Source organism: Stegodyphus dumicola, chromosome X2 (assembly GCF_044657685.1).
Source record: "Stegodyphus dumicola isolate Sdum_Otavi_A_Nest chromosome X2, ASM4465768v1".
Lineage (NCBI taxonomy): Eukaryota > Metazoa > Arthropoda > Arachnida > Araneae > Eresidae > Stegodyphus > Stegodyphus dumicola.
The window spans coordinates 32760679-32777935 of NC_140781.1; the positions used below are offsets into that span (position 1 = coordinate 32760679).

Genomic DNA, 17257 nt, shown 5'->3' on the forward strand with positions numbered 1-17257 from the left:
GTACTTAAATATTTTACTTTCTTGCTTAACATACAAACTCTGCAGATGAGATCACAATTCCCCCCCCTAATCTCTTTTGTATTTCAGTTCTGATAATAATTACAAATTTCACCTACATATAGTGAGTCAATTACAAGGTACAGAGTACATTCATAAAAAAAAAAATTAAATAGATATTTCATTCCATACTTAACCCTAGAATGCTAACCTGCGTAAATTTTACTCATACAACAATGAAATGCATACGTAACTTATAAAACCTTGCACGTAGCTCCAATATCACTCACATATACTACCTATGTTCTTTTGTATTTAAGATGCTGTTGTAACTGAATGTGGGATATTTTCCATCTTTCAGGAAATACCCTTTACTAAATGTAAAGGGTTAGTATTCTAGGGTTAAGCAAATTTTATAACCAATACTCAAAGGTAAAAAATCACATTAGTGTGGTTTGAATTAATTACTCATTTTTCATTTATATTTGCTCAAAAATCAGATAAATCTTAAATGCATGTAGGAAGAAAATGCTATTGTTTGGAAAATGAAAAAAGTCTCTAACTTAATCCATTCAGCAAATTAAATCTGGATACGAGATTAAAACTCAAACTATGCACCGAGGACAAACTTTATGGAGTAAGAAACCGACATATGGCAAATTTCATTTCCAGGCATCCATTTTTATTCTTCCAATGCCACACAAGTGAACATTTATGCAATAAAACTCTGGCCAACTGCCAAACCATCACAACCAATACACAATAGCTTCTAGAAAACATTTCAGATGAACTTCATGGCAGTCAAAACTGCCATGAAGAATTAAGAATTCAAATGATGGGAAACAGTTAGAGGTAGAAATGGGTGGGACACAGAAACTTTATCATTAGTCGTACAGGTATTGCAATACAGTTCCTGCTAAAGTAACTGTGCAGTTTGCCTTAATTTTGAAGAACACTTGGTGGCAACCCAAGGGTCTCCCAACCCTCTTTCTTAAACACCAACCTCTTGACAGGACTTTCGGCCCACTGTGTATTTTGAGTGTCTTTTTGCTGCACAGACATTATACACTTACAAACATCCAAGCCTTCTCCGAGATTCGAACCCGGACCCTTCGATACGGCAGTCAGAATCACTAATCACTATAGGAACAAAGAAGAAACATAAATTCATTGATATTTGTGGCATGATGTTTCTAATGCAAGTTACATCAATGCACATCCACCTCAATAGCTTATTTCCAACAATAAAATTCTGTGTTAAAAAACAGTGTAAAGAATTCAAAGAAAATAAAACAAAAGACTTCTGAAAATAAATTGATGCGATCAATTCAGCTGGACTGCTTATAATACAAATTCAACCTGAACAGCTTTCTTGGAATTAGAGGAAACTATGCCATAAAAATGCAAGTGCACCTGCATAAAATAATTGTAAGTGTAGGTACAACATAAATTGGTTAATTATTTATTTACTTTCCATTTATTACATCAACAGAACTGTGATTCAAATGTAAACTCTTAGTAATAAACTTAGTAAACTCTTAGTAGTATGAGAGTTACTCTTAGTAGTACTTAGCTACTCTTGATAAACTCTTAGTAGTACTTAGTTACTCTTAGTAGTCTGCGAACTCTTAGTAATAAACTCATGATGCACTTGATGATACACTAGAGTACAGCTCCCGACTCGGTTCAGTCATTCCCAGAGCTCATCACACTCTAAGATGAAACTCGATGATGCACTAACTCGCGATATACTAAGAAACTCTCTAGTAATCTTGAGAACCAACTCGGCACTAGTCTATGAGTCACTCGCTCACTGACTCTTAGCTGACTCTACAAGGCACTCTCTGACTGACTATCAACTTGCTAGACGAGACACTAACTGACTTTCAACATATAAGCAGGGTTTATATAGCTTTTGACTTGTGTTTGAGAACATTGTGGGCTAAATCAGTAAGAATTTGTTCCAGAAGGTTCTTTATCCGTCTACTGCACATCACCAATTTTGTTGTCAAATGTTCTCACCAAATGTGGCAACCCTATACCTGCTTTGTGGAGAAGCTATTTTACCATGGCTGGACATTTCATAACAATATAGTCTATCTCCCCTAATTAAGTAGCACTTTTTAGCATGGAAAAGTGAAAATTACTAACATATATGCTTGAAAGATGTAGTTTAATTTTATAATTATTTAATTTTGAAAACCTTTCAATTCTTGTTTTCCATTTACAACTCCCTAACAGAACGAGTTTTTAGAATCACACTGAATGCAAATGGGGTAAAAGAAGTATTTAAGAAAGGTTCAGCTTACTTCAGTAGGAGAGCTTAGGAGTTTAGTCTGCCATTCATTAGGCTACTTTGTTAGTGAACCTTTTATGCTGGGGCATAGTGTACGTGCCTGTTGATAATCGCCAGCTAAGTTAAATTAAGGGCCAACTATGTTTGGTACGTACATAATACACTAACTATTAATATGCATTAATATAAAGAACATCACATTAATAGAAATAAATGAAACATGCAAAATATTAAAATATATTAAATTATTAAAGCATGAAAACAAATACTATGCACATAAAAACAAAATTACAAATACGAAATGTAAAAGAAAATTAAGCAGTAATTATCTATAGGTCCTTAAATCAAATTTAATAACTCCTGTGTGTGGAGTAATTCAAAATGAGAATTGACACACAGGACAATGGCAGCATTTTTCAACAAGCAAGTAAGATGCATCACGCATCGTGAAAGCTGGTATCTTTCCCCTTCAGTAATAATGCTGTAAAGTTACTTTTTAATTAAGTAATAATGCTGTAAAGTTACTTTTTAATTAATCAAGAAAGTCTATGTTAAGTTTAAAAAAAATATAAAAAAGGGCAACTGGTATGAGATTTTCCATCACGGAAGTTCGGCGACGTCACACTCGCTATAGTCAGCTAGATGCATTTTCCCACATTCTCCCAACAAAACAAAATAAATGTATCTTAAAAAAAAAATTAAAAAAAAAAAAAAAGAAAACATTAAGCTGGATGCATTTCCTCACATACTAATAACTAAAAACGCAAAAAATAAAAACGAAAACGACCCCCCCCCAAAAAAAAGAGAAATTCCTAACGAAATAAACATGCCAGTATCCCTTTAACTTAAATAACTGTGATTCCCACTTTATTTACGCCAATAAATCTATCAAAATCAAAAGCACAGAACAGAAACTCATGCTCATACATGAAGGTCAAAAGCCTTAAATGATGTGAAAACTGTTACCATTTAGCACCATCTACTGGCATTTAAAAATTCAAATAAATCATTCCGTTTTCAAGTTATATGCAACGCAGGGCTATAGAGATTGATTGGAACTCATCGCATATACGCAACACTGGGCTGGTAAGAGTGAAATCGTTGTGGCATGTATACGCAACACGGGTCCCGAACAGGCTAAAGAAGCACCATGCCATATTAAATCAGTTTTGTGCATCCTTCATATGGTTTAGCCTTGTTGTTTTAATTCTTTCTTGCTAATTCTCAAACATTTTAAAGCTAAGCATTTTGGAAGATGGTGTTGAATTTTCTCACATCAATCATAACTTTAGTTAACACAGCAGCTATAAACTGGCAAATTTCGCCCCTCTATGTAAAGATTACCCAACTGTTAAACAAAGCAATTAATCAGACATGAAAACATCAACAACTGGTACTGAAAACTATTTGCACCTGCTCACAGTGCACAAAACCAATACAGAGGATGTATAAGAATTCACGGAACTCATCCTATACCATGGTGTCAATTGCCAATCATGAGGCTCTTTTGTATTTTCTGTGATTGCTTCATGATGCTTTATAAGCCCTCTTTGTTTTGTCACCTTGTCTTCACCCTACTCTGAAATCTGTATTATTGTCAGTTTAATAAAGATACTATAATTCCTCGTACAATGAATTTGGTATGTTTCATTTTTTTCTAACAATGTCCCTCATTAGTTATGCTAAAACATCTCACTTTTCTTCAGCAACTGTAAAGTAATATACATATAGAAAATGTATGCCACTCATACACAGCTAACTATTTTACATACGTCAAAATAATGTTCTTGAAAAAATTGCACATCATTTCTTCCTTTCCTTTCAATATTAAAACTTTCATTTATACTGTTCAATAACAAACCTAAAGTAAGCAGATACCATTTTAGAAAAAGGTAAATTTCTTAAATAAACATGTTAATTCTATATTCAAAAATATCTTAAGGAAATTTGAATAATCATAGGAAACGTTAAGTCTCAAATTACAAAAACACAGTAAAATATACATCAGATTTCTTTTGAAAAATACTAATTATTATAATTTTATAATCTTACCATAATTCACAATAACCTTACTCGCTTCTCGAAATAATAAAATACCATTTGGTGAAGACACATCAAACTGCAGCCGCTGAGATCTATTTACAACTAATTCAGCAAACAGCTTTAAGACTGGTGTAGTAACAGATGGATCATGATACCACATTTCTATGGCTCGATGTAATATTGGTGTATAGGTAGGGTAGCTAAATAAAGTTAAAGATTTGCAAATGTACATCCATAAAATTTAATAACAAATAATTAAGGCTTTTCAAACAGAATTTTTTAAAATATGCTAATAACAAGAATTTATACGTGCATTCTGCAAGTCGCTAAAATTTTATAACCTTGAATTCATTCAAAAGGGCATGTACTTTTAATCATACTGCAGAACGACAGACACAGATAAGAATTCTTATGCAAATGCTGCAGAAGTATGGGGTACGACAAATGGGTTAATAATACTATACCTATATTAAGGCATTAAGTATGTGTCTAAGTGCTCCCACTAAACATTTTTCTGATACTATGTTAAGATCAATTTCATACACACACACACACACACACACAGACATTACACAACACATGTACACTATGGTTATAATTTCCATAATTAAGAGTTCTCTGCAGCATTAGTACGAAGCAGCCAGTACGATCAATGAATTTTAAATGCCTGCATTATGAAAAGATAATATAGCCACGTATTTGAATCAAGCCCACTAGCATGACAGCCAGTGTCTACTGCCCATTTATACTGGCTGAAATGCCCAGCCAGGCTTGACTTACTTAAGACTTGCAACAATGGCTTGATCATGAAACAGAAAATATTGCTTGAAGTCTATATTTAGGAATCAGGATATTTTTCTTTCCCATCTCATTTGTTAGATTAAAAAACTAGTGCTCCTGCTCTCAATAGACAAATTCCTAAAGTTGTATTTGGAAAAGATACATGAGCCAGTAACATGCATGCTTCATTTAGGATGACTCATACCCACTAGCGCAGTAGTCAGTCTCTAGCAATAACTTCATTGACAAGGATGCAGAAAAAAAAAAAAAAGAGATTAGTAACATCATTGTTTCAAATGTATTAATGCCTCCTACAATTATACATATATTCTTTACTTGCACATACAATCATGTTTGTATATGTTGAGCACTTACTGGAATTCAACTCCTGAAGGCCCTTCTGAAACCTTCTAAGTAAATTATAATTCAAATGTATGCCAATCTAAGGCTGCCTTTTTGCCTATATGTAAATACTTCTTTATCAATTTATAACAGAAAAGAGCATAATAAACACTGAAAAAATATGGGATTTTCAAAAAGGAAGAGGGCAAAGTTTGCCAGCACATAAAATTACAAGTTACATTTATCTGCTTATAAATGATTCTATTTAAATGATTGATTCTTCCCTGGTTCAGATAGGCGTAGTTTAATTGTTTAGTAGTCCTGCAAATATACTGTTTATTCGTACAAATTTACCATTAGTAAAGAAGAGCACTTTAAGGTGCTATTACTTGCATCTTGCATGAACTGCCATCATTCCTACAATACAAAATCAATATTTTAATAATTAAAGAGGAAAAGAAAAAAAATAATTGTTATAATTAAGGGTTTTATTGAGTGCTATGGGTGAACCCTACTGAACTTTGTAGTTCCCCAAAAGCAATGAATAAGTGGTATTTATTAATTACAATTTTTTTTATTATAAATGAGCCTCTTACTCAATACCTTGATTATTGTCCATCTAGCATACATCCAAACCAAAGATGGATGCATCTGAAGCTGGCAGAAATTTTGTGTGCATAACCATTGGAGGGTTAAGTATATTTAGATGGTAAAAGATTTGAAATGGGTCACAACCAGCTGGTGGGCAACAGAAGTACGATGAGCCGCAATTCAGCAGATGACTTACCAATTTAATTAAAAGAGATGACTTTAGAGAAGAACATGCCATCAGTCACATCTTTGAGAAGAATCACTTCCTCACTATGGGGTAAAGAAACCATCCTTCAACTACAGTACCTTTACTCGCTGCAATGCACAAAGATTCATGTTAGTAAAGGAATATCGCCACTGGGGCTTTGATGCATGGAAGAAAGTCACCCGAACTGATGGCTGTAAGTACAAACTGGTACACAATGGTAGCTGAGTACATCATAACACCCATGAAGGAATGAATCCCATTTGACAGCAGAGTACAAGATGGACAGATGGGGCAGCCTCATATAAGGACTGTGTATGTGAGAAAAGCCATATTATACATAGTTCATTTGCTTTTGCACCTTACTAGTGAATGATACAAGGCTACTGCTGTCAGATCATGTGCTTCCATTTGTTTGCCTAGAGCTACCTTAAGAAGACCAGCACCTACAAGACAATGCACTAGTTCACTGTTCCAGATTTTTTGCCATATAATTTAAGGAATTCTCCACAGATGTGATTGCATGAAACAAGCTTGTGAAGATTGCAAAAGTCAAAGCTGTGAGACAGAAAAGCTAAGCATGTATTAATTTTTACAGTAATGTATGTCAGATGAGTATAAAACTTGATAACAGATTTTTGAAATAAAGGCAGAAAACAGAAAGACTATATGCATTTCATTTTTAACATGTTCATATGAATTCTATTGATTTATATATATATATTATACTCTCTATTCTATCGAGTTCTATTGAATTCTATCGAGTTTGAGACATGTCTATAAGCACACAAGTAAATTACCTTATGTGTGGTCACATCATTTGTAAGCTGAAGAAAAGGTACTGTCAACAGTGTAGCTAAAGACTTGGTTGTTTCATTGTTCTGCATGTGAGAAAGATCAAAACAACAAAACTGCTTGAATGATCCCCCCAGCACTGATCACCCAAGGAAAGCAATATCAAAGGGTAATAAATATATAGTTACAGATGTCAGAAAAGACTGGCATCAAGATTTGAAGACATTATTGAGCCATAACTGAGGATATATTTATAGCCATAATTGCCAACCTAACAAGCCAAAAAAAAAAAAAAAAGATTGACAACAGACTACACATACATAAGGAGAAAAGCAGAAGACAATGTTCACTCATGTCGAAACCATAGTTCACTATGACCAGATGTTCACACTAGACATTTTACTTTATTTGAACATTTTGTACCGTTTAAAGCCTGAACATCAGAGACACCTTTCACAATGGCATGTGGAGCACTACTGGACCATACATCCACAGGATATGGTACTCATCTCTAATGAAAGTCAAATCAATCTTTTTAGATGATTCTAGATGTCAGCTATCTGGAGAGTGAATGAAACATAGTTTAATTACAGACAAACCTTAGGAAGAAGACATCATTATGGAGTCACATTCATGCCTCTATACTGAAAAACATTAATATAAAGGTATACCCATTATGCTCAGATACAGCATACAGCTTAGTGATTATACTGAATTCCACATTTTATTAGAGTTCTATGATAGCAAACAACTATGGTAGTGAGACCATCCTTCACTATGCGAATTTTTCCCAAGAAGTCACTGTTTCTGATTTATGGGGCGTTGCACTTAAATTTTCATTGATGGCGAAACCACCGCATTATTCCTCATAAAAAGGAAGTCATTAGATTTATATGCAGTAAATGAATCACTGGAAATTGAGGATGGATAGGCCTGCAAGAACCCCATACAACCTCTGAGCAGACACTTAGTGGTATATGCACACAACACTGCCAAGTATCCATCAACTCTTAAGAATGGACAATGGAGTGGACAACACTGCCTTAAATGCTTTCTGGCAGTCTCATGTCAATTATGATAAAAAAAAGAATAGAAAACAATCACTGTTGCTCATCATATTTCCCATTAAAATACCACCATTAGCCTTCATTCCATTTCTAAATTGGATGCAATTCTCAAATCTTGTTTAGCCTTTTCATTTAATATATGCATTTTAATATATGCATTCAACTCTACACATGTTTTTTCATTCATTGATGCAGTGCATACCGATGTCTCTGTGGTATGACTTTCATTTCTTTGTACTGTTCTATCCATGACATCATCTACAGTAACTGCTGTTAGCCCCGCAAAAAAAAAAAAAAACGGCCTTAAATTTGCATTTATAGCTCAATGTCATTTAACTCATGTATTGCACAAATCCTCAAGTTTTAATTAACTGATGCGGCTACACAGATTCCAAACAGTATGACCAAAGGCTTCTCATAAAACTTAAAAGAACTAATATTTTTTGAGACTCTTATAATGCAATTTAATTTGTTATGTAACTCCTTTAGCAATAAGCAACTGCATCAAATTTTTTTACATATTTGTCTAGCAGGCATATTAAGATAACACGTTTGATGATATGATACTCTTGATTAGCTATGGCCTGCATTTCATTAACTGTACTTTTAATTGTTTGAAAACTTTTTATTTCTAAAAGCCTTTTAACTGCTTGCCTGATTATCCCGAGTTATCTTGGGCTCGTATATTTTACAGCTAATTATTATCCCAAGAAAAGTTGGGCGAAGCAGAATTTGCCAATATGATTTGTTTTATCACGGTTTTACTCAGCCTGTAGGAAATAAAAGGAAATATTCAGCTTTGGTTGGCAGTTTGCCAAGTTTTGTAGGTTTCGCAGTTCTTTTTTTGGCGAGACTGGTCATGTGTTTTCCCTATTGCATAGTATATGTCAGCTTGTGGATTAGTAATTATAAAGAGGGATAGCTTCATTGAAAAAAGTAAAATAATGGCGATGATGCAAGATAGTGAAAGCAATGATTTTTTAGATAGTGATTATAAAATGGTGGACATGGAAAAAAGTCCAGATGTTATTCCTGCTACTGAAAAAAAGTCAAACCCAATGACACAGTGTACTTTGCTCCTGTAGAAAAGATTCTAGAGGTAAGCCAGTAAGAAAAGAGACCAGATACCAGTGCACAGAATGTCAGGTATCACTTTGTGTTGTCCCTTGTTTCAAAATTTATCAAACAAAGACTACTATTTCACTTTTTTTTTTATTTGCCCGAGATAACTCAGGATATTAAACTAATATTAAAACTAAATTCTTTTACACCGGCCAAAAATTAAAAATTCAACTTAAAAAACCTATACTTTTTGTTTTTTTTTACCTTGTATTTAATAATAAAATTAAAAAAGTGATGATTTTTTAAATTTTTTTCAAAAAAATTTGTAACGGAAGTGGTTAATGAAACCCAAAAATAATCTTGTACTATGTATCCTGGGCTAAAATCAACATACTGCCATAAGTCACCCCTTTCCCATTTTCAAGAATTATGAACTCATAATAGGGAAATTTAAAGTAATATTTTACATACATTTTTATAGTAGTTTTTACAAACTTAAGTAAACTTTTAGAGTTTTCGTCATACCTAAAAGTAAAATTTAAAAAAATCTCTTAGAAAAAATAATTACTCAGTTTCTAAAGGCTATGTTAGGAGGAGAAAGGAAATATTTTCATGTTCATTACATGATTTCCCTAATTAGCACCTATGTCTATTATTTCATACCTGTTCATGAAATACATGAGTGCAGCCCACATTAGTGATCATGAAATCATTTTACTTGCACTATTTTTATGCACGTTCCAAAATGCCTGCAAGTAGTACTTATTTCAAATACTATTAAAATTGCTGCACTTCATGCAGAAAAATTACAATTCTTCTATACTTAATATGAAAATTTAAATTCACCTACATAAACTATTTAAATTTAAATAGTGTCTATTCTTCCATGCATATGAATATTTGTTAAAGACAGCAAACCCCTGAACCTTTACCCATTTTGCTGAAATTCCTCTTTTAAACATGGACCTAATTCACATTATTTAGACACAGTACTCCCTGTGTTTCAAGGATTCATAGGAGATGAAGGGTGAGGGAATTGCCTGTTAACACTGTTAGAATGAAATTACTCTGTAACTGCACTTATAGCAAATTCCAATAATTTTGTCTATCCAGAAATTGCTTTGGCTTATACAGATTTGTCCTTATGCAATCTGTTATTTTCCACTTTCACATTCAATTTTATAGACACAACTGCGTCATTCATACAATACCTCTTATCCTTGAATTATGCAATTTAACTAGCTATGGTGAAAGTTAATTTTAGGCAAAATCACGTTTTATCCTTTCTTTCAAGGAGGGGAAAGGAAATACACTGAAAAAATATCTGGATTCACAAACCCGAATTTAAATTTGGAATGTAATATCTTGAAATATACAAGATATTACAGGGATGGCAAAAAAGCAAATAAATAACAGTTGAAAGTAAAAAGGCACAATGATGGTAACTAATTAGATAACCTGATTTGAGCACACAATATATATACTATTAAAGACTTCACTTCTCTCCATAATATTGTATGGTCTTATTTTTTAAAATATCTACTCATGAATTTATTATCAGTCCATAGGCTTGATGACTAACAAATAAGCCCACATTACACCTTCTTTCTGGATAAATGCAACTTGTAGTATCTTACAACATCATGCTTGAAGAATTATTGCACTCACAGCACTAAAAAATGCATTTAATACAATATAATGTTACTATTTGAAATAATTTAATCAATAAGAATTTTAAAAAATAGATCTCTTAAGACAATGAAATTCAGGATACAGGAGAGAAAAATGTACTCTATTTCACATGAAAGTTATTTAACCAGAGAAGGTCATTTGCTAAAAGCTTACAAGGACTGCCATCAAAATAGTATGAATATAATAACACAGCTGCACTAACAAATTTTAACATATAAAGAAAATCTTGATACTGTATCTTCTATATATTTTATCAATTTCAGTTAACATTTTATTTATTATATTTGTTTTAAACCTTCTCTCATTTTTACCGAAGGCCTCGCCAGCACTACCTTCAACACAGCTCTATAAAGCCCTATCTTTAAAATCTTATTTGTAATTTTGAAAAGCATGAAAAATGCAGAATTTCCACTAAAAATTTGAAAACAAACACTATTAATAACTTAGCTGTCTTTTCAAGTAGTTTAATCTGGAGAATAAATTTATTTGATTGTGTAAAATTAATTTAACAGATGATTTCATAATTTTAATACATTAGATAATATGTACAATTGAACTATGTACTGTTGCACAACTTCCAAATAATACTATGACATCATCTGCTGTCACTACTGTTAGTCCACATACTTTTCTTTCTATACTTTCTGTCAGCAGTTTAATTATAGGCTGAAGAGTTGTAAGAGTAATTTAAAAACACAGCCTATCTTTTAAAAGTATTGGCACTAGACATAAACTTCCAGTGTTTTTCTTTAAATTGTTAGTGGTCAATTTTATGCTTTCACTTTTGAAAGAAACCTAAAATTAAAAATGCAGAAAATAATTTTAAGCCGCCCATACAGCCAAAAAAGCTAAATTACTCACAATATGCACATAAATTCTTTGTGTCATCACATTTTGTGCTGCAAAAATAGTCACTGAAAAATTGTTGGTCATCTAAGCATTTTAAACAGAAATGTAACAAATAATGAATAAATACAATCCCCAGATAATTTATGCAAATATTCATGCTTTCATTACTTAAACTAGAGTAGCATTGAAAAATATATACAATATTTGCAATCGTCAATACCTACCCCCCACACACACAAAATTAGGAAATGGTCATAAAGAAATAAGGAGTTAACAATCAGGAAATTACTTTTAATATCACTAGGACAAGGCTACCACAGACACAGCAAAATAATCATGTATTACTTTAAGTCCAATATATACAGATTTTAGGAAACAGCGTTTCGTTTGAGATGGACCACAATATAAATTTTAATATTCTATATTCATGCTAGTATATCCCATGAATATAAATTTATCACAATTCTTTATGAGAATCGGAATATTGGGGGGGGGGGGGAAACTAGCACAAGCTATTTTAAAAACAAAGATGCAGTTGAAACTGTAAAATTATGCTGAATACACAGCTTCAATACCATCCTTTTTTTTTTTTTTTTTTTTTTTTTTTTTGTTACAAACAATAACACATAATAAAAAATACAAGATAATGTAAGAACAAAACTCCAAGGATACATCCATTCAAACAACATCATGTAACTAATTTTTGAATTGAAAGCAAATGCTAATCCTCTCAAATCTCGTGCAAGTCCAATTAATAGCTTCTGCTCAAAAAAAAAAAAAAAAAAAAAAGAATGAGTAATAGGTAAACATATACAAATCACAAATCAAAATAAAATGGGCAATGAATAAATATAAATATCTATTAAATACATGTCTAATTATTCAGAAATTAAAATATACTGAAAATGAAATATGAATGAATAATTAGTGAAAAATAATAGTAAAATTCAACCTTTGTTTCACTTTCATTGAAGACAGAAGTCTCTGCAGCAGCCAGTGCATTTCCAACAGTCTCAAATGTAGCTAAAACAATGCACATATAAATTTAAAAAAAAAAAAAAAAGAAGAAAGAAATTCAATATTACACATAGAAAAGTTTAAAACTTGCACTTACCAGTTAGAGGCATCATGAACTGCTCAAATTTATCCTCATCCTCTCCTAAATTTATTAACAACAGCCTTCCAAGAGCAGTATAGAAAATAGACCTACACCTCATATCTGATAACTGCATAGCGCTACCCAAGAATGGAAAATGTTCACTCTGAAATATTTTCAGCAATATATGAAATGAGATCAGTAAGTTAAAACAACATAATTAATATTACTTACAAATTAAAATTAAAATTACTTACAGTATGGTTATTGAGCATAAACTGAACTTCTTCTAATTTCACTAATTTTCTAACACTAGTATAACCGACAGATAAATCGCTCAGAAGCTGAAGAGTTCGGTTGATAATTTGTTCACTTCTACTCCAGTACTTCAAGTTTGTTAATCTACAAAACATACAAATTAATTGTCCCACAAAATATTAAGGCAATTAAAAAACAAAACATGCGAATAATGCACTATATTAAAGCATACATTTTCCTGATAAAAACACTAAGAACCATTGCTTCATCAGCAACACCTAACACTTCAGACAGCCGCTTATAAACTTTGGATGTCCTCTGAATTTGATCACCTACATAAATCTTCCTAAACTGTTCAAAAAAATATATCGTAGCTAGTTCCAGTTTCTCACAGCCACCCTGTGATATACGATTGTCAGTCAGATTCATTAACTGTAATACTCTATAAAAAAAAGTGAAATCAAAACACAAATTTCAAAATGTCAAGAATGAGAAAATGAAAAATTATTGCAAAATTTTTTAGTAGTTTTTAGCGACGTACCTACATATTAGTTCACCATCCATTGCATCATACTCATCTGCAGCATTGAAAGATACTCTCCCTCCTATTGCTGCAGCAATTATATACACGAGCCATGTCAATTGTCCTTTGATAAATATAATAAAATTACATTACATAAAATACTCCATAAGTATAATTTACATGCAGTTCTATAAATTATGAACTTTTTACTTCAACTAAATGAAAATAAATATCATTAAACCACTCAAAAGAATATCATTAAACCACTCAAAAGAATAAAACAAGAAGATATTTTACTTCTACTTGAAGAATACATTTCATATTAGTGAAAAAAAATTTTGACCATTGTAACATAATATTTAATTAACAGTTTGTACCTCAACAAAATATATATACAAGACTGCTTATAAAAAGGGAAATGAAAATGACATAATTAGAAACATATTGTCCAGTGTTAATATAAAAACATCTAATCAAATGAAGTATTTCATTCGTGAAATTCAGAAACCTTAATTTGAAGATGGTCATGAATGGAAATCATTTACATCTCTTCAGACAAATATGTAATATTTCTCAAAACTTTCATAAAATCATATTACTCAATGAACAAGTCTAATATTTTTCTAATGTGCTTTCTCTATGGTGCATCTAAAAAGTTACTATTAAGAAAAACTCTTGCTCTCGATAAACATTAATCACACAACTCTTAACCAAAAACAAAATATCATTCTAAAATTTTTTGAAGGAATGGAAAAGAATTTGACCTTTTGCCATTAAAGTACAAGTGAAATATAATTAAAGCCACATGATTATACATTCTCGCTCACATACCAGGAAACCAAAAAAAAAAAAAAAAAAAAGAATCTGATGAAATCATATGTTTACACTCTTTCCAAACCTTATTCAGTAAAGAGTTGTTCAGTACATCGCACATTTTGCTATTACTTTTGTAAGAAGTTCAACCTTCAAAAAACATGTCACTGGCAAAAGAGATTTCGAGGCCTATTTTGCTTTATGAGCACAAATTAGGAAACAAAATTTCAGAGGCCATTAAAAGAATATGCTTTGCGCTTGGAAAGTTATCAATGAGTGAAAGAACTACTCAAAAGTGCTCCAGCCGATTTTCTTCTGGAGGCGAGAGCCTTTGTTGGCCTCATGTTGGTCGGACAAGACTCATGCTGGTTGTCCATCCGCCCTCGACAAACAAACTCCGGCTGGAGGAGGAAATCAATTTCTTTTTCCTTTTAGTAATATTATTATTTCAGCCCAAAAGTTAACATCAGTTTTTATGTTTGCCTGTTTGTGTATACAACTACTATTTGATATTTTCTTGTCTAACAAACCTGTTTTCATCTTCTGAAATGGCATTTGAAAAATTATCTGCTAATTTCATCCCAGCAATGAAAGCAGATGTTTCACAACACAGAGCAGGACTCATGCCATTAAATTTGATGAAGGGACAGTTCTATATCTCCTGTTCTACTGGGCCAATTGACGAAATTCAAATTGTGTTTTAAATGCCTCGAAAACATGACTTAGGATATATATTAGACTTATATATTGCATATAATTTAAGTTGGTGCATTTTTTTTAGTTTGCGCCATGAATAATTCATTTGGCGAATTACTTAATATATGGCAACCTATTTTCCTTTCCCTTCCATTCTGGAGGAACGGGGAAAAAGTGACAGAGTTCCTAGCTTTTTACATTGTGCATGAGCAGAAAAAAGTCACATCATTTCTACTTTCAAATAATTTTAATAAAGTGCCTAAACCACATTTGATGTTATTATTGCTTTCAACAAATATGACAAATTTCAAAACAAACCCATATATAAATTCATGTACATCTTCAAATTTTGAATAAAAAACTTTTTTTTTTTTTTTTTTTTTTTGTGCAGGTATGCTTAGAAATACATCTACTTTAACCACTTCCCTTACACATTTTTTTGAAAAAAACTGCAAAAACTCATCACATTTTTTTTATTTTATTATTAAATACTAGAAAATGAAACAAAATACAATATATAGGTTTTAAGTTGAATCTTTAATTTTTTACAGGTGTAAAAGCATTTAGTTTTAATATTAGTTTACTATCCCGAGTTATCTCGGGCAAATAAAAAAATCAAATTTTAGTCGTTGTATGAGAGTTTTTGAAACAAGGGACAACACAAAGTGATACTTAACATTCTATACACTGGTACCTGGTCTCTTTTCTTACTGGCTTACCTCTGGAATTTCTTTTACGGGAGCACAGAGGACATTGACTCATTGGATTTGATTTTTTTTCAGTAGCGGGAATAACATCTGGAAAATGCCTTGAGGTCATAGTCACTATCTGAAAAATCACCGCTTTCGCTATCTTGCATCATCACCATTATTTTACTTTTTTCAATGCAACTATCATTCTTTATACATTACTAATCCACAAGCCGACGTATACTAGACAATAGGGAAAACAAGTGACCAGTCCCGCCAAAAGACCAACAAAACTTGGCGAATTGCCAATAAAAGCTGAATATTTCCTTTCATTTACTCCAAGCCGAGTGACACCGTGATAAAACAAATCGTACTGACAAATTCTGTTTTGCCCGAGTTTTCTCGGGATAATAATTAACTGCAATACATACGAACCCGAGATAACTCGGGATAATCAGGCAAGCGGTTAAGATGATGGCAAAATTTTACAGATTATACTTCAAAATTTTTTTGAAAATTTATAAAATATCAAAGGAAGAACAAAATAAGTTTAATTAAAAAAAAGATATATTAATAAATATATATCAAATTCAATTAACAATGAGGAGCTAAAATTTTGAGAACTAATTTTTAAAAAGTACTCATGTGATTTTTACAAAACTTGGCAATTTGGCATAATTTGAATCACAGAATTGAAATATGGCACGTCATTTCAGAAAAAGTCCCATTTTGTGTCAAAATACCTATATTAGAACAATGCTATGTATAAATCTAATACATATTCTAAGCCGTGCTTTCAAAACATGAAAAATGCAAGCTGAATTTTGTAGTCATCCCAGTAGAATGTCAGATATAGAAGTGTTCAAAATTATGCATCATATATATATTCAATATTTCTCAGTAAATCAAACAGTACATCAAAAACATATGTTATCTTCTACTACAGAAATGTTTAACAGTGGCAAAATTTATTAGAATATAAGATTTTTCACTTCTTTTCTGTGTGCAGCAAAGGCAAAACAAACATGATTTTTAAGATGTGTTACGTCCAAACATATTCAGTGACTGCATAACAAATTTCTTTAACTGTTGTTTACGTTTGAAAAGGCCCCCCGCCCAATTATCATTATTTTCAAAGCACCATTTTTTCAAAGCAAAATATATTTTTGTGTAAAATGACATAGCATTTACGATAAACACATTTTTAAAAGTCAAACTGTGATTTGTCAAGACCTAAATTCTAGTCATTACTTATATAATAAATGATTATTGTTTTATATATATTTACACTATTTTTATTATTTCTATTAGTTTGTTATATTAGAATTCATTAAAATTCTTGTAAAATAATTTTAAAAGATTTTCTTTTCTGTGGCTATATTGCTAATTTTATATCAATCAAATTTTTAACACTTGTACATCTACTCTTTCCATCAACTCTACCAAAAATGTACAAATTAAAT

At 31.7% G+C, this 17257-nt stretch overlaps 1 protein-coding gene across 2 annotated transcripts in view; it reads right to left on the reverse strand.

Moving 5' to 3' along the window:
• Positions 1–17257, reverse strand: part of Ranbp16 (Ran-binding protein 16) — a 195164-nt gene that overhangs the window by 73838 nt on the left and 104069 nt on the right. For both annotated transcript variants that reach the window (XM_085808991.1, XM_085808990.1), the window contains exons 13-19: positions 13615–13720; positions 13306–13515; positions 13073–13217; positions 12834–12981; positions 12672–12742; positions 12392–12480; positions 4346–4536 (exon numbers count right to left, since the gene is read on the reverse strand). In XM_085808991.1, coding sequence (XP_085665117.1) covers positions 4346–4536; positions 12392–12480; positions 12672–12742; positions 12834–12981; positions 13073–13217; positions 13306–13515; positions 13615–13720 — 960 coding nt within the window. The remainder of the gene's footprint in view (positions 1–4345; positions 4537–12391; positions 12481–12671; positions 12743–12833; positions 12982–13072; positions 13218–13305; positions 13516–13614; positions 13721–17257) is intronic.